The 25,340-nt window shown below is 39.5% G+C and overlaps 1 protein-coding gene across 1 annotated transcript in view; it reads right to left on the bottom strand.

Moving 5' to 3' along the window:
* Positions 1-25,340, bottom strand: part of LOC113144465 (glutamate receptor 3) — a 74,975-nt gene that overhangs the window by 39,784 nt on the left and 9,851 nt on the right. Inside the window, exon 3 of the mRNA XM_026330539.1 lies at positions 12,545-12,784. Coding sequence (XP_026186324.1) covers positions 12,545-12,784 — 240 coding nt within the window. The remainder of the gene's footprint in view (positions 1-12,544; positions 12,785-25,340) is intronic.

The following is a 25,340-nucleotide window of genomic DNA, read 5'->3' as shown; positions in this document are numbered from 1 at the left end:
CAACTTTTTCTTGCCACTTTTATCTGTAGCGTTCTGTCAGGGCACGAGTCATGCTAACTTTTATGTGAAAGAAGGAAACAGTGTTCTGTCAATCAGATTAGAATCACAGAAGGCTTTTATTTTGAAATTGCTGATTTTTGCAGCGTTCGTCTCCCCCCGCCTCAAGCAAACCCTGAACTGCGGGAACAATTGGATTAATTTAAGATTCACAGAAGATTCCATGCCTGCCTAGTTTTACATTTGTATGGAAATTAAGAGATGGAATCTGGTAGTGGTAAATAGTCTGTCCAGAAATGGATTACATTTGCTCTTATTATTTTCTAATGTCAGCGGAAAACTTTATGTTTTGTGATTTTGACTTCAAAATGGAAAATGGAGAAAAATCTTTTGAGCCCAACCAAATCTGACAGAAGCAACAAGCCTGTTCTTCCTCCATCTCATTGTTATTATATGCACCTTTGCATAGGCCTACTGTAGATTTATGTCTGCCAGTCAACTTTCTCAGACCACAGTCCATTTCAGCTTTAACCAATCAATGAACTCAACCTGCTAAACAGCACTAGAGGCCTTTACAAATGCTTTGGTAAGTGATATTTATTTACAACATGGATAAAAGCTATAAATCTCACTCATCTCTTCGCCTTCAGGAGCCCCATAGCTGAGTTTCATCTAAAAATATAATACAATCACCTACATAAATAATGGAAGACAACAACAAGATTTCCTTATCACCACCTATAAATCCCTGCAGCAGCAGAATGCAGCAGCTTGTGCTGATCATGCCCCTCAGTACTAATCATCCCATGGAAACAGAGAGCGTTTTAACAACTGTAATGCTTCCTACTGCAAGTCACACCATGCAATACCACAGCGTATATATTTGTACACATTTGCTATATATTGGAATATAATCTCAACATGTGCAGGACCTGATATTCATAGTATAGGTGTGTTCAAATTCTTATAACTTGAAATCACAGTACTTAGTAGCCACTGAGTAAAATAAGGACAAAAATATTGAATTAATTAATATATTTATTCAAAACACCACTAGTTTTAAAGTATGACTATACATTTCCCTGCGCATATTGTGTGTGTATGTGAAAAATAAAATGCTACAGAGTATTTTACAGTAATAAGTGGTAAATAGCACAAAGACATGGTCAGGTATAAATTATAATCTTGTGATTGTAGGGGGCCATCATTTGAAATGGATACTAATCCTGTTTAAAATCTCCTTCATTGCACTCCACACCCCCAAGTACAGGGCAACGTCACACTGACCCCTACCCACACAGATCCTAATTAGTGTATAAGAGTAATGGTACAATTTTTAGTCAGGTGGTGCGATAATGCTCACAAAAATAAAAATTTCTCAGTGTCCTGTTTTGATTGACCAACAATGCCAAGATGAAGATCAAGATTAAATAAACATGAACTCAGACTTTTCTCAGAGCCAACTATACTGCATGGAAAAGGAAAACACATGGTTGAATTTGTGTTTTCACAGAAACATAATTCTGGCCTCAGGCGTTCAGGATTAATTGAAGTAAACAGAACGCAGAGTTAATAGGCAGTGAATGCTGATGGTATACTGGACAAACTGTCTTAGAGAGCTGAGAGGGTGAGCAGGAGTGTCAGTGTTCATGAAGTAAGTGTAAGGGCAGGAGGATGGTGTTCTGTATTCGGGTCTGCATTCAGGTTTTGAATAAGAGAGGGGAGTGTTGAAGCTAAAACTGGGTTTTAAGCCGCTTTTTAATCTCAAATACACACTTGAAACAACTGTGTACTTTGTGGAACAGTGTATAAACTCCCACAGTGGGTGAAAACTCAATTATTTCTGCATTTCCCTTTAAATTTATATCGGAACATTGCAGAGTCTGCCATCAAATCCCAAGGGAGCCTAATGAAGCCCCGTGTGCTTATAAATCAGAGCTGTTGCGAATGAGATGTTGTGGCAGTGTAGCGTACAGAAGCTGAGTGAGAGCTGCAGTCCTCTTCTTCGTCTGTGAACCGGATCTTAACAGGATGATTTTTGAAGCGTCACCCGTGGCGGCTCAGCAGTAATTGAATTGAGTTGCATCTAATCTCATTGCCCAGCTCCTTTGGTTCCCTGCTTCTCATTAGGGTTTGGTGCAGAGTGTCACAGGCCACCATTTCTCTCTCTCTCACAATCTTCTCTCACATCACACAGCTGATCCAGGCTAACTAGGCAAATCAGGGAAACCATATTGCAAATTTCTTTAAGCATAGCTCGGTATTCGCCGCAACTGGCTGTCAGCTCTAAAGACACAGCTACACTGCTTGTCCATATAACATCATTACACTATATCATTGTTGGTGTCACACCAATCTAAAATATAATAAACCAATCTGATCAAATAATGAAATATAAGTAAATAAGTCAATGATGATCTCACTCCAGTACACAGTAAATGAAAGGAACTGCAAGCAATTGCAGCTATACCAGGCTAAGGTTAAGTAGTGAAGAATGTATTGCACAAAGAAGACAATCTGAACTCATTTCAGGGGGATCAAAATCTAAAGCATACACATGAAAAACAGGCAGTGGTTGTTGAGCCAACAGCTATATAGCTGCTATTCCCTCTAACTCGTCAATTCCTGGGCAAATGAGGGTCTCTGGAGGGCTGAAACGGACGGCTGAGCAGTGTCTAGACCCTCAGAGGGCCTGAGGAACAACTGAATTGAAGCCACAAAGATAATAACTCAGACTCATAATTGTTGGTTTGGCTTTACACACTGTCTAGGACTTCACATCTGCACAGTAAGATCTGGCACAGTTGTCACAATACAGGGGTCAGTTTGGATGTGGAGGCAAAAGATTTCATAGAAGGATATTGGCAAACACAGACAAACCTCTTTGCATGGCTAAATACCACTGTTTTAATTGTGGTAATTCAACCCATTAACATTGCAAAGTACATTTTAGCATTAAAGCACAAATATGGTATTATTTCTTTGTGTCCTTGAATACCAGTACATGTATTTTCATTATTTATGACAGCACCTTAAGGCGGTTCATCCTGGACTTGTAAGCACACTGGTTTGACTCACAAAAATCTGACTTTAACTAAATCATGTCCTAGCAGACGAAACAGCCTCGGAACAAGCGAGGAGTCCATGAAACAGTTAAGAGCTGCCGTCACTGCAAGGACATCACAAATGTCTATTTAAAATTCTCAGGCTGTCAAAACCTCAATCTTCATTAACTATATGTACATATTCATGCAAATTCCCAGCAATGATTTGTCTTCATTGCTTACGAGGAAGCCAGAATAAATACTTACAGTATTTAGAGCCTGGTGAGTGTTTGCCTCTGGGCTAAGTATGCTCACTGGGCTCTGAGGATCCTGCCAGTGCAGTGGAGATCAAAATCTTGAGCTGGGAAAGGAAGAAGGTTTTCTATTTCCTCTCATTAGTCATCTGGCGTAGGCCCACAATTCACATAAAACACGCTGTGGTTTCCTGACATTATGTGACCTGTAGTCTGGTGTTCTACATCAAACTATATACAACAACGACAGACAGTCAAATCAACATGTGATGGCTGTCTGTAGAAGCAATTTCTAAGAGATGTAAAGACATGGCAACTGAGAAGAACACCTGACAGAAATGGATCCATTTGATTTATGTAACTTAAAGGGAAAGGTGTTTATGTGAAATCGTCTAGAGCTGCCCACAGGAGAGGGAAGCTTTAGATGCTTGCCCTGATGGTAGAGACATAGCATTCACCACGAAGTGAATGCCAAAGTAGCCCAAAAGTGTGTAGCCAAGGCTTTGATGTGCTGTTTACAGTAGGCCTATCACCAAAACACTTTCACTGCCAAGCTGTCCTAATCAAAAAGACAGCGCATGTTAAATCAAACAGGAGCAGCAGGCTGTCTGTATCGTTAGAAGTGCATACATTCAGGAGGGAGGAGAGGAGTGCTTTTTTCCGCTGTGAAAATCCACCCACAGACTTCTCAGAGCTTCTCCATTTCTTCTCGTCTGTCTTTGTCCCTGGTCCCTCTCTCTCACTCACACGACATACAGTGACATATCAGCATATATACCCAGACGGACGTGTGCGCTAACACACACACAGGATTGTGTCTGTGTGTGTTTGACGTGCTGCACAAAAGTCTCTGGGCAGCTTAGGCTAATCAGCTGAAACTGAAATAAAATACTTACCTTTTATATAAAAAAAAGCCCAAATATTATTCTACTCTTGTGTTCACCCTTGAGACCGGCAAATATATTTTATGTGTTGTTTCAAACAAACAAATAGGCCCTGTGACACAGACATCAAAGCAATCAACCTCTACTATGGCTGCTTGAAGCAAAGGCCAGGACATTTTGTTATAATGAAAAAAAAAAGAAGCTCCCAGCAGTAATTTCATGGCTGCTGAAGCTAGCAGTGGGTAGGTGGTGAAATGGCTTTATTCCAGGTTCAGTTAAAAGAGGACACAGAGAGAGCAAAGAGGTTTATTGTGTGCTTATTGTGACAGACGATGGCTCACATATCACTTTTTTTTTTTTAAAGGCACAGGTGCCTGACTTATAGTTTTTCAAGGGGTTACTGAATTACAGAGGTTGCCTCTGCAGATTGGACTATCTGTATATTGGGATGTCACTTTGGCAGTGATACCGGTTTATGTGTGTAAAATAAAAAAAAGAAAAAAGGCAGAGAAAATTCCAGTGATGCATAGCTTCATCCATAATTCTTTAATATTATTTTTCTTGTGCATTTTATGACTTCTCTGTTGTGCCCTTTCTTGTCAGCATGTCCAAGCTGATTTATTCTTCTGATGCATGCATAATTTAGTTGCTATGAAGCTGGCGTGAAGGAGAGGCCCACGAAAGCACAAGAGGCATATGTGTGCGTGCATAACGTCTCAGCTGGGTGCAGCTGATGTGCCATTATAGTGGCTGTGATGAGACCACAAAGCCCAGAAAACAAGCTGCTGTCTATGATATAGACATGACTGCAGTAGCGAGCTAGAATTCACACTTATTATTTCACATTTTGAGCAGAGAGTATAAATCAACAATTGTGACAATATTGCACTTGACTTGACATTATTTGTGTGAAATGTGTCAGAATGGCATAAAGATTAGTTGTATAACCAAGTGAAAGCAAAAAAAAAAAAAAAAAAAAAAAAAAAAAAAAGCAGCTGATGTTGTATAGTAACACGTGGAAAAGCACTGCTTCGGCTGACTAAACATCTGCAAACAGATGCCGCAATCTTCTTAACTGGCTATGTGGAAGAGAAAAAAAGTAAAGCCATTTCGTTTCTGTATTTATGTGTCTAATTAAAGGAGTCCAGACTATATTTGTGCATTTGGTATTGCATCACACCAGTTGATTTGTTATGTTGTTTACAACAGTGAGAACAATGCTAAAGCACTACAATCAAATTAACAGACAGACTTGATTTGGTTTGCCATCAAAGGCATCCAGGAGAGCAGCAGGAAGCATTCATTGTCTCATTCTTTTAAGCAACAAAGGCGACTGTCTCTAGATAGCCAATTAGAGGAATTGTTGAACAACAAGGAGCAAGGTTTGCCTTCGTTACAGTGCAGTTGACTCTGTCTGACTGGCTCCCCAAGCCGGCCCTCATATCTGACTTTCTATTGTTCTGTCTACTGTAGCTTGGCAGGAACTAGAAGAGATGAGGCTAACTACAGTATCTGCGGTCATCCAGTCCTCCCATTCGCAAGCCTCCTGGCCCTGCTGGCACATCACCCTGCCAATTGTGCCAGGCTGGAGATAGCTTGTCTGCCTGTTTAAAAGCTGATCAACAGTGTCTGTGGTGAGTTATGAGGTTTTAATATAAAGCCAAGTGGGCTTTGATTGATGCAGCCAGAGTATTATTAATCTGATGATGTTTTCACATTTTGCCATGCTTGGAAATAATATTACTACTCAATCACCAACATTAACAGCCTTGACAGAAATAATCACTTGTTCAGAATGATCACCCAATTACATACAACTTAAGAGAAAGTCATACATATCACGTACATGTCCCAACGTTCAGAGCTTTCATATGAGTATTTAGTATGAGTATTAAAACCTTTCAACCTTTCTTCTCTGTGCACTGCTTATATGTTGGCATAACCAATGCTTATTTAGCATAACTATGGCTGGACATGTAATCACTGACCAAATTAAAATACTTTAGCCAGTAAAAATTAAATTGATATAACATATGGCTCATATGGGCAATTTGACCTTTGAATGGCTTATAAAATGAAACTGAATTAAATTGAAAGTCTGGATATTAAAATGTTTTCTTTCTAGCTCCTGATTATGAGCGAATGATTCACATTAGTCACACATAAGCCAGTAAAAATAGTAAGAAAATGTCTCTGTGAACCCAATGAAATGTTGAATTTCTGTATTATGTGTGAGAGACGTGGACTACACTGGTCCTTGTGACTCAGGTTCTACACATCACACATCAGCATGTCACCAGCATGAGCATGTCCTCTGTCAGTGTCACCCTGGTTCCACTCAGTCAGTTTTGTCACATCCAGTCAAGATCTTGTGACTGAGTCAACAGCCACCAAATTCACTGAAGCATGCAAACCACCATTAATGTTTAATGTTTCCTTTGATTAAAAAAGAAAAAAAATAACTTACTTAGTGACTTTCAGTTATAAATGCAAACAAACGTGTAAATCACAACAACAGGTTAGGATTTAAGTCTTATTCTGAAAGAAGAGCAACTGCAAGATAAGTACCGTACTAATCTGAAACTCGAATTCTATTTATTTAAGATGCCTTATGTGTTTCTAGATATCTCACTGTCATAAATGATATTTAGAAAAACAGGTGATTAGATCGTCAGACTTTTTTGATTAACAACTGCTATAATTGGCTACATTAACCATTCTGACTTTCATTTGCACAGTCACTCAGTTAATTATTGCTTTTTACTATTGGTCTCACTTTGTTATCCGGCTCATCAGCAACTTGTAGTTTTAATGCTGTCACTAAAATATTATTTTATGTACCCACTGCAGGTGCTCGGGCCAGTGATTTCAATTAAATCTGTGTTTTGATTTTAATACTTCAGCACTAGAGTTGAGTTGCTGTGGAGCACATTAAGCGGAAACAAACAGAAAAACATAGCTTTAACTACTTCAACCATATGTCTGACTATAAAAGGAATGAAACCAGATATTTGCTTCCTACCATTTGTTTTTATGAAGTTCTCTTTATCAGCATCAGAAAGGTATCATTGCTTTCATTACAGAAAATGCAAATTGGCATGTTTGCTTTGGGTTCAGACTTGTCTGGGAGACAGCTGCCTCGTGATAATGAAGCAATTTCTTTTTTAGAAAGTAAATATATTTCTCGTGGGGGAAAGCTTTTGTGTAGTTTAACTTCTTCTTGTGTTAAATAACAAAAGAGTTTTCTAGTTTTTCTGCTACATTTAATCCAATAAGAAGTTTTTTTTTTTTTAATTATGTGACAAAAACCGAGCAAAATAAATACTGCATAAATGCACCTTGGGGACCATATAGAAGGTTAGAATTTGCAGAAATAGAATAAACTGTTCCCATATTTCAATAGTTTGTAATGATCAATACTGTAAATATGCTTTTATTGTTCCATATAAATTTGCTGAATTGACCCAGCTGCCATTGTGGTCATTGCAGATTTTAACAGAGAGAAGAACTGGAGATATTTTGGACTAAATGCTGGAGTACAGGCAGATTTTTGTTCAAAGCATATCTGACTTGTTAGTGCTATAATGACACCATGACATTGAACACAATTTCAACTGCAGTTTCACCTATCAGAAGTTAAATGATAAAAGTAAATAGCTTGAAGTTTTCTGTGCAGCAGCTACCACTTGTATCGCTTTCCTCCTAACTGTATCACATTCGAAATATTGATCGGGGGAGGAAATGATGGAAAGAGATGACAGGATGTTTCGCATTGTTCTTAATATGTCATCAATGCCTCTGCGTGGTAAGGGCTGTTGTGAAACAGACTAAACTCCTGTATCACACAGCACTATCATGGATTTAAAGAGGTGGCAGCTTGGGGGCTTAACACAAAATATCATTGGCAGTGCTCAGTGGAGAATATACGTGGTTAGAAGATTCAGTCAGCCCTGTTTACATCTCCATTCACATTTTATTGTTTGGTGTTGCTGCTGTGTTGTTGCACAGTGTTTAAGTGTTGGCGCCCTTTAAAACATACTCCTTGAAAATGCAAAGCAGCGAAACAATTACTAACTAGTTCTTCATTACCGTACAAAATTGATATTGCTTCTTTAAATGTCTTCTACTCAGATGATCAACTGTGGGGTGGAAATATTGACTTCCTCCCTAAGATATACAGTTTCAGCCTCACCCTTTTAGGTCATCATCATATACATGCATGTAGCCCTCAAGTGCATATTTATGACCCTTTTTTACAATGCTGTCGTTTTAAAACACCCAGATGGATATTAAAAAGCCACACACAGGGTTTTCAACTGACTCATGGTAGTATTTGATACATGTAGGTATCTATAACTGATACCTGTACAGTAACTGTTTTTGTAGTGCTGCATGCACTTGTAGCACTGATGTTCTAATTCAGACTGGCTGATAGTTTTGTTTCCCAAATCATCTTTCCCTGAGTACTTTGCTGTATTTAGGGATAGAAGGGCTTGTGACAGCTCTATGGCTACAGTCACAGTGGGTTCAGGCAGTCTGTCAGGACGGAGGGACATAACAGAAAGCTACAAACATATAAAGAAGAGGTATAGAGGATGTGAGAAAGGCAGAAAGAGAGAGAGAGCGAGAAAGAGCGACTCATAAATCAAGTAGAGGTGAGATTGCTGAATCAGGGTTGATTGTGCCTGGGAGAGACAATAAAGCCTGTAATCATCTGTCTCTGCTGCACAGACCTGGCAATTATCTGCCCATACCTGACCGCCAGAACAGAAAGGGCAAGATCCATCTACCTTCGTCCTATACAGTTCCAGTATTTTAAAGGGAACTTTGTCTGCTGATGCAAACTGAAAGGACAGGGGGAAAAAAAGCAATATTCACTCTTGGAGAGGAAAAATGAAGGATTTGGATGAAGGAGTGTCGCAGTGATTGTCAGTTTTTCCTGGTTAGTTTGGAGGTGAATGAAGAGAAAGAGTGGTGGTATCTGTTTGGATCTTTCATCTCTCTATACCCATGCATCTATTAACACACACAGACACATGAGGTACCCTGTCAATAAATTATCTCATATTAAAGGAGAGTGGCCACTCACTGAGCTGGTATAACACTGCTTCCGATGCAACTCCTTCATCATCATGTCTGCTTTCAAACTGCTGTCTGATATTGGCATTAGGGTACAAATTTACCTCTATTTCCCTCTGGTACAGCTGAGCCTGAAACATATGGACCATCACTCTTTGACTGAAAGCACCACGCTAAGGACTAAAAGCATTTTCGCCAGCCCAATAACAGAGTCAAATGAATAGTGTGGTTGTAATTAATCTTTTATATTGACTCAATAAAAACCTCTTGGTGGAATTCAAGTAGTGAGTGCCTTTTTCAGTAATGCCCTGTTTTCCCTCCATAATAGGAGAGTTTGGAGAATAATTGCAAAGTTGCTTCCAATATTGAGAACGATCAATGCTTTTATCAAACACAAATTCACAGACTCAAATATGTTGCAACAGGTGATTTGGGTCGCACATTATGAGTAGAGCGTCATTTGTCACTGGGTTTATTTATTTATTTATTTATTCACTGTGCAATATCAGAACTCTGTCACAGCCACCTGCATTTGGTGTTGCATTGTTACATATTTTTGAATTTTGTGTAAAAAAAAAAACAAAAAAGCTCAAGCGCTTCAACAGGATCAATGCCACGACAATGATCCACTGATTAAGCAGAGTCTCCAAGAAACTTTAACTTAATTTAACTTAAAGTTAAAAAAAAATTTGATTAAATTGCCGTATTTTCTGGACTGAAAGTCACACCGGAATATTAGTCACTTTGGTGTATAAGTCACATTTCTAATTATATTAATTATAGTCTAAATTAGCCTATGAAGAACATTGGTTAGGAATAACAACAAGGAGAAGTGCATTACCAAATTCATTCATCCATGTCAAGTACTGTTAAACAACTGCGCCAACATTGGCGAGAAGGTGAAGCGGCGTGTCGGCCTCCTCTCAAGCTGCCTGAATGCTGGCACTCTCTCCAACCTTTGTTTCATCTGCAGATTTTGTTACCTTACCTGCACTTTGAAGTCTGCAGTATAGCACTTTCTTTCACAGTATTTTCACTTGTGTTACCCCAGCATTTATGTGTTAGCATGAACATAAATATTTTTACTTTTTCTGCGGTACAGTAATAATTTCAGTTGTGCCAAGATTGCATTTTACTGCTAATGACAGAATGACAATGACATGGCAAATTAACAACCTTAATAAGTTGCTTTGCTATATAAGCTGCAGCACAAGCCAGAGTACTACAAAAAGTACTACTTATAGTCGAGTAAGTAATTTATTTAGAGTTACATTCTCTACAGTTGAAATATTTATGCAAAAGTAATTGATAGGACTGACGATTCAATTTTAAGTATATCCTCTTTTATGTATTATTTTTAATATTCACTTTAACATAATTTGAAAATGAACATATTTGAAACATGGCAGATGGGTCTGATGAAAGCCTACTTATCTTATCTGATAAGTCAAGGAACTACTAAAATGAGTAACTCAAAATAATACAACCAAAATGGTTACCTGTCAATTTTCCTTTTGATTCTGAGCCAGAGGGTAAAAAAAACCATTCACCCTTCAGGGCTATTTTCCCTTGTCACTCCTCATGGTTTAGCCAGCAGTCAGTGTCCATATTGTCAGGGGAGCTGCACTACCTGATAAGCAGAGGTAGAGGCTCTCTGACACATCTGTCTGCTTGACGAGCCAAGTGTCAAAGCCCCCCTGAGTGCTGGATGGAGTGCATCAATAAACGGCTTTAATCCCCTCCTGGGGCCAATGTCCTCCCACTAATAAGGGATCGTCTTACACCACTGGCAGTAAGGAGAGAAGTAGAAGTGACTTGGCATGGGCTTCAGCATTGGGATGTACTGTACAGCATGCAGGGAATTGTCTGTACACAGGTAACAGGCTGTAAATCACATACGCCTGCTGTTGCCTTAATTGCTGGACTGAATTGGTGTTTTGTTTCCTCCCCCATCTCATTTCTCTCCCTCTTTTCCCTTCTGTCACTCTTTTCTGTCTTTAAAACATGTCTATTTGTCATCACTCTTTCTCTCTTTAACACCTCTTCTTCTGTTTTTGCATTTCAAGCTCTTTTCCCACCTCCGCTATGTTGGCCTACAGTATCCACCTCTGCCCCAGACAGTTTCAGTTGCCAGACAGAAGAAGAAAAAGCAGAGGGATTGGGACCATCAGCTGGGCAGTGTTGGTATTGTTGAAGGACATGTGGGTTGCTAGCGTCCGCAGGGAAGATCCAAATAGTGTTCTAGTCAGAGTGACCCTAATTAACCACATATTATCTGCAGGCTGTGTGGAGGATTAGGGCCCTCAGCTCTGGACACTACAGGCCTGAAGACCCAAAGACTGATGACTCTGTGCTAAAGCACACTTCATATTCTGCCTCAAAGCAAGATACAGTGAGTGGTGGGGGCGTTAGGCTGGACTACAAAATACATTATTAAAAAAAGAGCAGAGAGCTTACTGCAGAGATGATCGGTTCCTTGAAGTATATCTGCAGATCTAAACCTTTCACAAACGAGCAAATAAAAAAGAAAAATCCAAACTGCTATCTACAATATGTAACCACCTTTTTTTGTGCCCTCACAAAAAGACATATTGTGCCTTTGTCACACGAACATATCATTCCCTTCTGCCCAGGTGCTGTTTGAGCAAATTGAAGTTTCTGTGGGAGAGGGTGTCATTATTCTGTTGCGAGATAATGAGCTCATTTCCCATTTGACGTTAGAAATCCCAGAAATGAAGACTTTGCCATGTTGACAGGCTGTCATACACAGCTTGCTGCTGCATTGAACCAATGTCTATTGTCAACTAGGCAATGCAATCTTGGAACTACACAAACAACCTTCATTGATGCAAGACAATAAGCAACCCCTACAAGCAGGCAGAGAGTTTGATTTCAGTTAGCAGCAACTGTGACACATCTCATTTCAGATGAAATATGAGCCAATATCAACAACATGATTAAACAGAATATTAACAGACACCACCACGCGATGCAAAGGTTAGAGCTCATACGAAATGCAGTTTCTTAAAGCATAATATGTTATTACAAGTGTTATGAGCTGCTGGTGAATAGATTTCACATTTGCATAATACCAAACTACTGTATAAAATTGTGCAGGGTTAACAGTTCAAGCATGTACAAGACTTTCATAAAGCATTACGGGGTAAATATATCCTCTGCTAACCCTGGTGTGCAGCTGCTATTTCGACTCACTGAAACATTTCCTGCAGTTCCACACTGTAATTCAAGCTTTATGCACTGACTGAAGGCTCATGCTGTCACCTACCTCGGTCGGTGTCATAGAGATAGACAAACTTCTGCCACTTGTAGTGAGAGAGCAGGCTGAGAACAGCCCCCCGGAGGGCGGGGCGCATCTGGATGACAAACTGCACCTCGTTATCGGTGGGGTAACTGGGGGTGACAAAGGAGGTGTGCAGAGCACCGCAGAACGAGGTCAAGGTGTTCATGGACTTCTTGTCATAGAATCCGAAGATGGCATACACCCCACGGGAGAATTGGGAGCAAACTGCAAAGACAGCAGAGACCAAGAAAGGGTTAAGACATTAGTGAGCAAACTACACACACACACACACACACGCGCAAACACACACACACACACACACACTTTCATCAGTTTAGGAAGTAAGAGACTGACTGGCTTTTTTAAACCACCACTAATAGCCAATTAACTAGTGATGCGATCCCCAATGTAGCAGAAAAGCATTGACAGCATAATGCGTGGAAGAAAATTTAGAAAAATTTATAATGAATAAATAAGTGGGCTTGGAAATTAAATTTAACTAAAATTGTAACATAAATCCTGTGTTACAAACTAAGCATTCACTAAGCATGAAGTAGATGAAGAAATGAAAGACACTGTCAGGTTGCATTATGGGAAGTGTAGGATCCAGTCTTGAACTAAAGACTAAAAGTCAGGATGTTTGGCCTCTGGTGCTTCAATTTTCTCTTTAAAATCTGCCTGTTATGGAGTAAAATATCAAATCATTGTAGTACTCTTGAAAAAAATCATTGACAGTAATTGAGTAATCAATAACTAAAATAACTGAAGCAACAAAAAAAGTTATATAAAATACACAAAGAGAAAGCATGCACATCATCAGAAAGTGAAAATCTGGTGAAAGTCTGCCTCACATTGTGACAGGATGTCAGCAAGCATTATAATGTGTGTGTGTGTTTGAAAAGTGGCAGCCAACAGATAGAAACGTCACACCATTCATTGAAGGTCTCCAGCTCCCACCAGGAGTTCCCACCACTTATTGCTCAGTTCCCTCATCCACAGTGAACAACTCACTGCAGCAGTCACAGCAGCTGTGAGCAGTATTGGTGCCTGTCACCGCTTCTGTTACTTCCCACGAAAGAACTGAAAAAGACAACTCTTTCTGCCTCGAATGAAAAGTGAACACGGCTTCACTTTCAGCGACCCTCCATTTGCCCACAGTGTTTTAGCTGATGCCACAGTGTCAGTTATAGCTACATGCCTGGTGTGTTTGGATAAAAAATGAATCACAAAGAAAACACAATGAAAACAAAAAAATGTTTAAGCTAGAAATGTCACATTTTAATACAAGATTAACCCAGAAGGCCCAGTTTTAGAGAGAGAGAGAGAGAGAGAGAGAGAGAGAGAGAGAAAGAGAGAGAGAGAGAGAGAGAAAAACAACCCCAAAACACACAAAAACGACATGACTATCAGAGACGGTAAAAGAAAATAAACAGTCACATAATCATTTTAATATTTTTCACTGTAACAAATCTATAACAACCACTTCGGGGAATGAACATCTCAGTAATACAAGCAGATCCTTTTTATCAGTGTCTGGATCTGATGACATTTCTTGAGAGGCTAAAAAAAAAAAAAACCCATTTGTTTGTGTAGTCATCATGCACTCCAGTGACAGTGTAAATCATCAGGCAGGAGCAACTTCCATTCAGTTAGAAGCCATTAATGTGTAAACTAATATTCACAGCTACAGGTGTGTTTTGCTTTCCTACCCTATGATAACTGGATGTTCACTTATTCTGATTGACTCTCAAGTGTCCCTGCTGGGTAATCAAGCATTCTTAACATCCATAAACACATTGAATATTCCAGTACAATGGTTGGATGACAGGAGGGAATTTTACGCAATAGCTATGTTAAATATTTAGTTCCTTATTTGCTAATACTCATTCAATTCAAGGGATGCATCACACATAGCTTGGGCAACTGTTTAAATACTGCTCTAAATAAGGCGTCTTAGCATTCACTGGCCTGGAAATAATTCATCACCATCATGAGAGTTTGTATTTTGTGCCTCCATCCTAATCAAGCACGAGATGCAATCGCACACACCTCCACACATGCAATAATCTTGTTTTTCCTCCCTGCCCGTGAGTATTCGTCTTTGTGAAGAACGCTGCTACAATATGTGCAAACCTTTCTGATGCTCAGAGGACAACATGACAGCGCTCACGTATTCGGCTCTTAAGCACAATTGCTATGTGAATGAGAGATCTAGTCGCTGGTGGGATTTGCCTCATCCCTTTTAATTCTATTCCCTCCCTATCTGTCCTGGTACAGACACCGCTCCCAAGGTATAAGCATTCATTCTCATCAACACACTCACACGCAGGCAAACAAACACAAGTGCACGGATGCAGACACACAAGCATGCACACACACACACACACACACACACACACACACACACATACACATGCAGCACAGCTTCTTGATAAGTGAATCAACAGATGGACAGCAGTATTGTGGGTAAGTGCTGCAGGGTGAGTGGTGCAATCTTCCTCACTGAAAGAGAGCCAGTAGGAGTTCCAGATCTCGTCTAGGCCCAGTTTTCTCTGTACTCCCTCTTAATTTGGGCCAGGACTGACACAGAACCTCTCCTAGGGGAACAGATACGGCAGCCTCTTTCTTTCTGCTCAGCTGTCCTTTGCTTATAAGGTTGAGCTCTGAGAAAGCACATACTTCAATAACAAATATGTCCACACATATCCCCTCTTGTACCCATGATAAAATACTCTCTCATCTTGCTCCTGTAAGTGATGCTTTGTCTTTGTGTTGCACTCTTTTCAGGCTTGCCACCTTATTGTAGTGGAGAAGTTTGTGTGCTGCAGTGAACCCATAAGCAATGCCATCTCGAGCAATATGAGCTCCAGGTAGGTTCTCCCATGGTGGTGAGGTTTATGAGGATGTTCTAGGCAACAAATAACCCTGTTCTGTTTTGGGGGCCACTGTGACTGCACCAGATCAGCCAGCATCCTGCAGCTCTGCCCCTCAGACATAAGTCATGCTGGATTCTTTCACCTCAACAACAGCTGCTTTCCTACCTCCTTTTACAGATCTACCCTCATGGGCATCATTTGTGACAGGTTGTAAGGCTTAAGAGGAATGGCATTCACAACCACATTCAGGCATTGCCATAACTAGACCCAACCACAGTTATTGTAACACTACATGCAATTAATGAAAGCAATGTTATTGATTTTCAGTGGAGTGCCATACGCTGTGCTGTGCAGAAAACTCTTGTTTTCTCATTCTTAATCACTGCTGGCCCATTTCCAGGGTCAGATGCTAACAAGCCATGCCGCATATTGGGAATCTGTGGATTCCTAAGACTTATATACTGTAACCTGGAGCCGATTGCTTTTGTAAGCTCAGGGAGCTTTTAGGTGGGGCTGCAGTAACAGTGTTTATTGCGTGTTAACACAGCAAAAAAAACATGTAATGTTGTTAAATGTGTAATCAGGAATCTACAACCCTCACTTTTACAAACTGCTGGGAGAAAATAGCAGAAATTTGAAAGCATGGCTCTTATCACCCACAGCCAGGATCACCTGTGAGGAAAGAGCAAGTGGTTTTTGAAAATTCTTTGCACATTTATGGATAGCACTGTAAGTTTCTAATTAATCTAATGTTTTGTTACTAGCTGTAGCAAGTTCCTAATGCTCTAATTTGCTGTTCATGTAAATTTCTTAACCTTTCAAAATTTAATAAATTCTTATTCTTTCAGTCAAGGGTGAATCAAATTTAATAAATTCCTGTGTTTTCAGTCGAGAGTAAATAGCAAGATAGTAGAACTAATTAGAGCAGAGCACATAAACAGGCAAGTTTAACAAAAATAGCAATCAGCAAAAACATATTGACCAACCCAAACTGACAAATGTAAAGTTTCAACATTTCCAGCTTAAAGTCTTAAATGGATCATCGTTTCTTAATCTTTATGTAGCAACTTCTATCCTGTTTGTGATACTGAATACTCGCAGTGACTCTGTTTCTGAAAAATATCTGACCAGGGTCATGCAGTATATGTGCTTTTTGTTGCAGAGATGTCTCTCCATGCAATGCTGATGCCCCTCCTCCTTCAGCACCTCACAGGCTCGCTCCACTCTCCTCTCCTCTATCTTCACCACTCTTATTTGACCTCTCCTTTTGTTGCCTGTCTTTTACCTCAGCCATCTGGTCATCCCCCAAAGCATACATCCTCTTCAAGCATGGCAGTATCTCTCTTCACTTGAGTGCTTCTCTTTTTCCCCCTCTCAGATTGTTTCCTCCATAATATCACCCTGCTCCATCAGTGAAGCAGAGATTGTTGTTGGACTTTAGTTCACAGTCAGGAGAGTGAGCTGCTGAGGAGAAAAGCCCCAGCACTGACTTCATCTCTTTCACTAATTAAATAAAAATGAAAACAGCAATCGCCTTGTAGGTGGAAATAAGGTGGCAGAACCTGTCTCTAATTCTGAAGAAATAACAAATCAATTAACATAATTTGGTGAGTCTGAGAGTGTCATTTTGAATTTCAATAATGAGAATTTAATCACAAGTCCTTAAACAACCACGTTCGTGTACGCAGAGTCATTAACGGACTTGCATGAGGACTGAGAGATAAACAACACAAAGATAATTCTCTCATCTTCATTCTCTAATCTCACTTTTGCTTATTTTTCCTTCCTCTGCAGCTAATCATGTCTGCTCCTCCTCCTCCTCCCTGCTGCAGGGAACCATGCATCCCATCTCCAGTTCACTGGTCAAACACACACAGTGTACCGCCCTCATTCCCTTCTATAATCAGGACACTCAGCAGTGCTACAGGGATGTTACATTTCTGATGCATCACTAGAGATGGCTGGCCTGGAATGCCAGTTCAGAGGGATATGTGGCATCCTCTAAGCATGCGAAGCTAATTCATAAAAAAAAAGTCCTTTTCATGCACTCGCAGTATTTGGACTTTCATGTTCTTTCGTGGCCCATAATCCAGAGTCTTGCACAGTCTTGGGAAGGGGGCCATGAACAATAAATGTCAGTGATGATTGCATCTCTTTAGCTGTTTTCCTTGTCTTTTTCACAAAACCCATATTCTCGCATTCATTCTTTGGCTCTTGTTTCTCCACGTGTCCTCCATTTTCTGCCTGTGTCTCGGTCTCCTTCACCCTCTCGTCACTCCTTATGTTGGTACCCGTCGTCCTCCCTTCATCCCTTTGTAACATCCCTCCGTTTTCACCAGCCTCCATCAGGACCATCCTGTCCTGCTCTGAAGAAGGGATGCTGTCATGGGGAGATAGCTCGTAAGTGCCCTGGGGGATTTGCATCAGCTCTTGTCATATAAAGATGTGAAGTGCTTCTAACTGTTAACTCAAATGGCAGACCCAGATTCAAGAATGACTCAACTGCGATGGTGCCATGAAACATTAAAAGGAAGCTGTTACTAGTCGTCCTGCATGAACAACTAGAATACAATAAAAAAAAAAAACTGCGGAATCATAACTAATTCACTACAGTTTATTAATGATCACATTGATAAAACATTGTTTCATTTAATGTTTCCATCTGTAATTTAAACCTCACAAAATTATCTGTTAATTTCAGTCATATAGCCCCGTTCATGGCTCTCATAGGTGATGACACAAAACAGCTTCCTCAGTGGCAGCAGACTGCTAATAAATAAATAATTAAAATATCAAACCGAGGAAAGCAGAATTCAAGAGTCAGTGTTTTACAGGTATTAAGTTCTGAAATGGACTTTTTAAAAGAGTTGCTCTGTCCTACGAAGAACAAATTTCTCTCTTACTCCAGGTTTAACCTGCCAGAGTGGGATTCACTGCCATACAGTACTTCTGTTTGAGTTTGAATAAACACAAGTACACATGATCCACTGGTGTGTTCAAGGGTGCACCTGTGTATATGTCTTCTTGCATGAACATGTGTGTATGACTGCTAGCATGTGTGATGGATAGGAGATAAAGAGGCTAGGCTGAGGATGCTCTGTCACCAACTCTTATTAGCCTGGAGCTCACCCACCAAGAGCTCAGCATGATGGATACAGGTTTAACCTCGGGTCTTCTATGCAAATGCATTATTCTTTAATCTTTATATATAGACTCAAATATTATATTGTAGCCATGTAAAGCCATGAATTTTCTGTTTAATAACACACTATGAATGTATAAGTTCTATTGTATGTTTAGTGTATACAATCGCAGACTGTGAATGTACAATACGTTTCATTCTCTGCTAGATACACAAGTAAAAGTCACAACCAACAAGGTTATTGCTCTATAACTTTAATGGTTCAAATTAGTGTTTATCACAGAAGGGGTTGAATGACTGTCTGTAATACTACACAAAGAAGAAACACAACTCTGTTTCTTCAGTGCTTGGATAAGTGGAGAACATGTCACACAATAGAAGACACATTCAGTTGCAACATGACAATTGTGTGAGATTTTTCAAGTAGAAAAAGCAAAGTTAAAGTTTTAAATGTAATGTGAGAATTAACACAAATGTATTTTTCTAAAAATATACAGAAATGCTTTTAACATCTAAACATGTTTTTGACACCCCTGCTGTTCATGTTTTTTTTTTTGTTTTTTTTTTGTATAACACAAAGCGCACTACATAGCGCAGAACTTTAAAACATGACAGGAGTCATTTGTGAAAATGAGCAAACTGGTGTATTATGCAATATGTATTGAATGTGTACTGTATTGAATATGTACTGTATATGTATTATGCAAAGCTGCATGGGCTATATTATCATGCACAGTGATTACGCTTTAATTAAATTCAAGTTAGTAAAATTAATATTGGTTTGTGCTAAAATGGTGGTATATTGAAAACATGGAAACATGTTCACACAGCTATATAGTTTGCAGTTAACTGGCAAAACACCACACTGTGATTAAATGAAATTAAGTTTACTAAAGTTCAGTAGGGGGAAATGTCTTTTGAGCTCAGTGAACGAACTGTAGGAAAATCAACTGAGTGAAAGCATAAAATTCAAACTCTTCTTAGGATGATTTACATTCTCTTTGAAGCAGCTTAAAGAACTGGACCTAAAAAAAGCATCCATAAGAAAACCACTTATCCCACACCTAACTGTGTAGTAGTCTAGGGAAGGCTCATCTAAAATTCCAGTCAGTGCTAATAAGATGTGACTCAACCTTTGCTCTCTTAGTAGGGAAGACATAATTAAAAGCTGAGAATGATTTAATATGATTGTGTTTGTTAGATCTTAGAAGGTAAACCCAAGTAAGCTGAGTCAGGATTACTGATGAAAAGTAGAACTCTGCTTTTTTAAAAACTGATATTAAGATTAAAATAAATGTTTTAGAACAATTTTGAGATGTGAGTGAATTACAATTGCTGCATTACAGTGTTTTCCTTCTATATACATTTGCCATCCTGGAGCCTGTATAGGAACAAACACAGAGACAGCACAAAGGACTAAGAGAAAATTACATACTCACTCTATAAATGCAAATGCAAATCACTCTGCAAAGGCAAATCTTGTTTATCAAGCTTCCAATACACACTACAGATTCCAGTGTGTATCTTAGCAGGACAATGCTTTTACAGTACGTGACCCCAAAACCATTTTGTGACAACAACCTGTAACCGAAGAGCAACAGGCACAAGTCTAATTACTACTATCACATCTGAATTTTAAGAAGTGTGGTAACATTGGTTGAACAGTAAGTTATGAACCCATATTCATGAGCTGGGTGTGTGATTTGGACACACTTACAATAGCTCTGCCCTATCTTTTATCTAACCCAAGGACAAAGCCTCTATTTGTTTTTGCATATTTTATGAAACCATTAAAAATACATATATCTTCTTGGTCTCATTTTAATCCCTGGAAGGTCAGCATCCCCCATCTGCATCCAGCATCAAGTTTTCAAGTTTCAAAAATTGGCTTTAAATAAAGTGTGATTCTATGAAAGCATCTGACCAGATTGGCATGCACAATATTTATGAGTGACAGAATTCCCTTGAGTGAAAAGATGTTTTCTTTTTGGATAATGGTTCCATTTGCCAACTTGCGACCTGTCTCCCACACTCAATACATGAAAAAGTAGAATTTGCCTTCACTACTTCTAACTCAGTGCCAGAATTGAAAACTGCTTTTATTAAAACTTGTTGCTTTTACCAGCAGCTGTCATGTGACCATCAATTTGTGTAGCCATTTTTGCATTCCACATAACCTTTAAATGATCAGTTTGGTTTTTCACTGATCACTCCTACAGGTGCTGCACTGTCTATTTATTTTGTTAGTCTGACTTGTGTTGTTATGTTTTACTATTGTAATACTATTACATTAGTAATATGTAGCAGTAGTCATATTTCATATCATATTTCACTCCCTAACTCATTTAGATTCTTTACTACCTCCTTATTTACAGTTAATTTTCAAAAAAGGGTAACAACTTCTGCTGAGGAAACTTATCTCGGCAGGCCACCAAGTGGAATTTTGAACTAGTTTCATTACTCCTGACTCTATAAAGCCATATTTCAGGACAAAATAGGGGATTGAGTGTAATAATTCAGATCAATTTTCTCCAAATTCTGACCACTGTACATGAGTAACTATATGGTGCACTGAAGATGAGACACTGACCAGAACACCGGAGTTACTGAGGACAGATGTGGCCCACAAGCATGTACTTTCCTTTCACTGTTTATTATCTATTCTCTTTTTCTCTCTTGTTTTTCTCTGCAGCACTTCTCCTCTCCACCTGCCACCTTGATGATATAGCCCTGTACTAGTGAAAGTGGTTGGTGAGCAATACCCAAGGGAGTTGATGACTCTCGGCTCCATCTCCTCCTGACAGATATTTTCACCTTCAAGGTCTTACCACCCTGTTTTTGTTTGAGCACAGAGCAACAGACAGGGCTCACTGCACACTGCACAGGTCAACCAGACCCATGAGTCGCACAGCACCTGCACGTGCGCTGATGTCTTCGTTATCATGGCAGCGGTGTCCGTTTGGCCAACCAAAATCATTATGCACAGCTAAAGAGCAGGATGTTTGAACGTGAAAGCTATTCAGATGTCCGTTTCAAACAATGTTACAATGGCAGTTGTGAGATTGGACGGTTTGCTGAATAACTGAGGAAAATCATTTTGACAGATTTCAACCAATACGTACAGAACTCTCACTTTGCATCGCCCATCCGCCGCATGTCATTTCCTTGACACATGCAATTAAGGACTATCTATGCAAGCGGATAAGAGACCTAAACCCTTAGCCCTCGCTTCACCTCTAGAGCCGTGCTCTGAGATCCATCACATTGAACAAATAACAACCCTTTCTTCTGCAGCCTCATGCAGTCCACCATTTGCTGCAATGCAGAGGTGAGAGGAGTGCTACAGGACCGACCCTTTCAAAGATTCCCTCACCTAGTGGAAGATGTCAGGACAGCACATAATGAGGACAGTCGCTAAACTCTGACCTTTTAAGTATGGCTGTATGCATTTTTAAGGGGGATTCAGCAGAATATGAAACATGTAAGGCTTATAATATTCTGTAATTGGATTTCCCAGAAAGCTGGTGACAAAGTCCCTCACACACCACTAATCCTCCCAATCAGCACTGCATGCCCAAAGCATGCTCTTCTTTTCAGAGGAATATAGAGGAAGAGAATCAAGCATGAAGTGGGGAAGAACATGGGAAATACAGAAGTAGAAGGGTGTAGACTGTGCTGTGGCTGCATAAGCACGGACAACCACTGAAGGCATGTCAGTGTGTCCTAACACATGGTCTAATCACTCTCTCTGGGCTGGGAGTAAGACAAGATAGAGGAGGTAGGGTGTCCAGAACAGCTGCTCAAAGAAATGAAGGAGATATAGAGTTTGATATGTCAGACTGCAACAGCAAACACTGAAACTATTGTTAGAAATGGTCTGTAGCTCTGCCTTCACAACAAATACGGCAGATTAACTTTGCTAAGAAGGAAACAGTTCACTTTAGGACTCCATGACAGATGCCTTTGAGCAAAGAAGACAAGGAGAAAACTCTCAGCCCCATCAAAGAAATTGTAGTTAATTTAAGAAGATGCCTCTAAAGTATTTGACATGTCGACAGAAGAACTGGGATCGCCAGGGTAAAGATTTGTGCTGATATTTCAGCAGCACCTGACTGACTTGTTTTGAATCCAATTCTACACAGCAGGGGAAATACCTGGCAGCTGAAAATCTCTCTTGTTCTTGTTCCTATTTGGATGATTGAAAACAAAACAAGCAAAGTAAGCTTTATGGGTGTCTGGCAGACACATATATATTTTCCATCAATGTCAAAACACTGAACTGTTTTTTTTCTCTGCTATCTTGTAGGTGTGCATCAGTTCTATCCATTCTTCAATGTTTTCTAAAATAGTTTGCATTTTCACTTTTCCTGTGAGAGAGGACAGCAAGACGCCTTGAAATTTCCCTATTCTAGTTACAGTGCAAAAAAAAAAAAAAAATCTGAATTTAATGCTTCCTGACTGGTTGTTTCTGTCCTTTAGGGATATTTCAGATCTCTGTCATGCATGTCGTATATGCACATTGAAAACCGAGAGATCTGCCACATAGGGTCACCCAGAGGAGATGATGCTACTCTCACAAATTACACATCAAAACTCTTATTCTATGGCAATAAAATAAACCAAATCAAGCTACTGAGGGCTTTTCTTGATTAAAGGGATGAATTTTAAAACAGAACCTGTGACCAGTCTCTCCCAGCTCTTTGCCTTTCTGTGAAGAATAGAATAAGCCATTGAGGATAAAAGATGGGACTAGTTGTTTAACCTTGAAGACATCACTTAAAGATTTCACTTTCATTCTCATCCTCAATCCAGGCCTGGTTAAGTATGTAGAATCCAGCGCCACTTTTCTTCTTATTAGTGCCCTTGCTGAGCCTGTGTTTCATCCCTGAATGATAATAATGCTGGTGGTAGCACAGAGAGAGATGGAAAACAGAGGGCTATGACAGTGAACAAGCTGTATTTCTATATATTCCAGGTCCCTGGCACAGAGACCCTTAAAACATGCCTTACTCACCTTATTTTTCTAAAGCAAATTTCCACACAAAAACCAATAAAGATTCTCAGTGAAAGGCTTCGCTTTAAGAGCCACTTCATATATCCACTTGAATAGAAAAGAGCAAGAAGTTTTCTTGCATTAGATGAAAAGATGTGCTCCATTTTATTCTCAGTGGACCTTTCATTGTCTGGATATATGCCACGCACTAACCGCAATGAAAAAAAAAAAAATCTGTGTAATACCTGTGATGCCTATTATTCCGGTCTGTCTGAAATAGATGGGGTCTATGTGATTGACTGATCATCAAAAAAACAAAACACTCAGCGTAACTTATAAACTAAATGAATAATGTTTCCATAAAAATTATATATTTAAAAGGTCAGTTCACATGGTTTGTCAGTCGTTTGATATATCTGATACCACACCCAGTACAATGGAAGTGAGTGAGATTTCATTTGTGGTATTCAAAGGACTAAATACCTAAATTCTTTCTAGAAACATCTTAGAGACCCAGTATAATCCTGGACCTCACTGCTGTAAACAGTCTTTCTACCAAAGAAATACTCCCATAAAAATGATTAAGTGGCTTTGGCCTTTAGTTGAAAGTAATTGTTGAGATCCATAACACAGCATCATGGAATTTTACTGTTCACCTTTGTTTTTTCTTTACAATAAAATAGACCAGCCTAAGTTTTTTTTTTTGTATGATTGACTGACCACTCGGAGTTGCTGCCCCGTTGGACCTATTTTTAGTGAAGTTCTGTTCCAAGATCTCAGCTATCCCCTTGGTGAGTACAGATTGTTAAAACAAATACAACTGACAGCTGAGAACATTTTAAAGATGTAATAAACTACATTTGCCTTTAACAGCATGTTTCCTGGGGCATCCCATTCACCTGCACTGTATTATGGTAAAAGCAGAAAATTTTAATAGATATCTCAATACATGTGCAAATAAAATATGCACTGCTACAGTGAGTAAACTAGCATATCAAGATCTTAACTGTGTGTTAAATTATATCTGCAGATTTTAGTGGATTGTGAAAACCAGCGCTTCCACACAATGTTTACAACAAGACACTCCTCTGTCTTCATTACTTCTAAATATTTCATTTGGTTGTGGGATGTCCTCAAGCTAAAAACCTTTACTCTGAGACAAACCCCTGAAATTGGGAGTGAAATGTTCACCGACTTTTCACAAACTTTGGCCACTTGAGAGCAATTTCCAAACATAAGCTTCTTTATACATAAAAGGCCCAAGCTCTATCCATTTACAGCTTAGGGATGGGACTTGTACAGTAGCAGGAGCAGCATTACAATAGGCAAGAGGAAAATACATCACACAAATTCTTCAGAAGAAAGCAAGAGAACATAAAGCGAGTCTGCTGAGACTTCTCTTTGCCCCCTGACATATTTAAGAAAGGTATGCCATTCAGTCGTTTACACTAGCAGAGCAAAGTGTGATTTCACTTCAATCTTTCATACCTTTAAAATACAGTAAGCTAAAGTGTAGCCTACATTGTGTTACTTTTGGCTACTGTGCACGGCATCTGAATCTGTGCAGCTCATCAGCAAAACTCTTTACAACCTCACACATCAACTGACCACATATTCTTGGCAATCACTTTGCTCAGTCAACAAAACAGGAAAGATATAATAGGGACGACTATGTTACTGCATCGACTAACAAATCCACTTCGCTTCATAAACACATGCGCACATAGGCACACACAAGCACAGTGGTTGGTCACTTCATCTCTCCATCTC

This window comes from Mastacembelus armatus, chromosome 10 (assembly GCF_900324485.2).
Source record: "Mastacembelus armatus chromosome 10, fMasArm1.2, whole genome shotgun sequence".
In the NCBI taxonomy this organism is placed as follows: Eukaryota; Metazoa; Chordata; class Actinopteri; order Synbranchiformes; family Mastacembelidae; genus Mastacembelus; species Mastacembelus armatus.
This window is presented reverse-complemented; position numbering and strand designations above follow the sequence as displayed.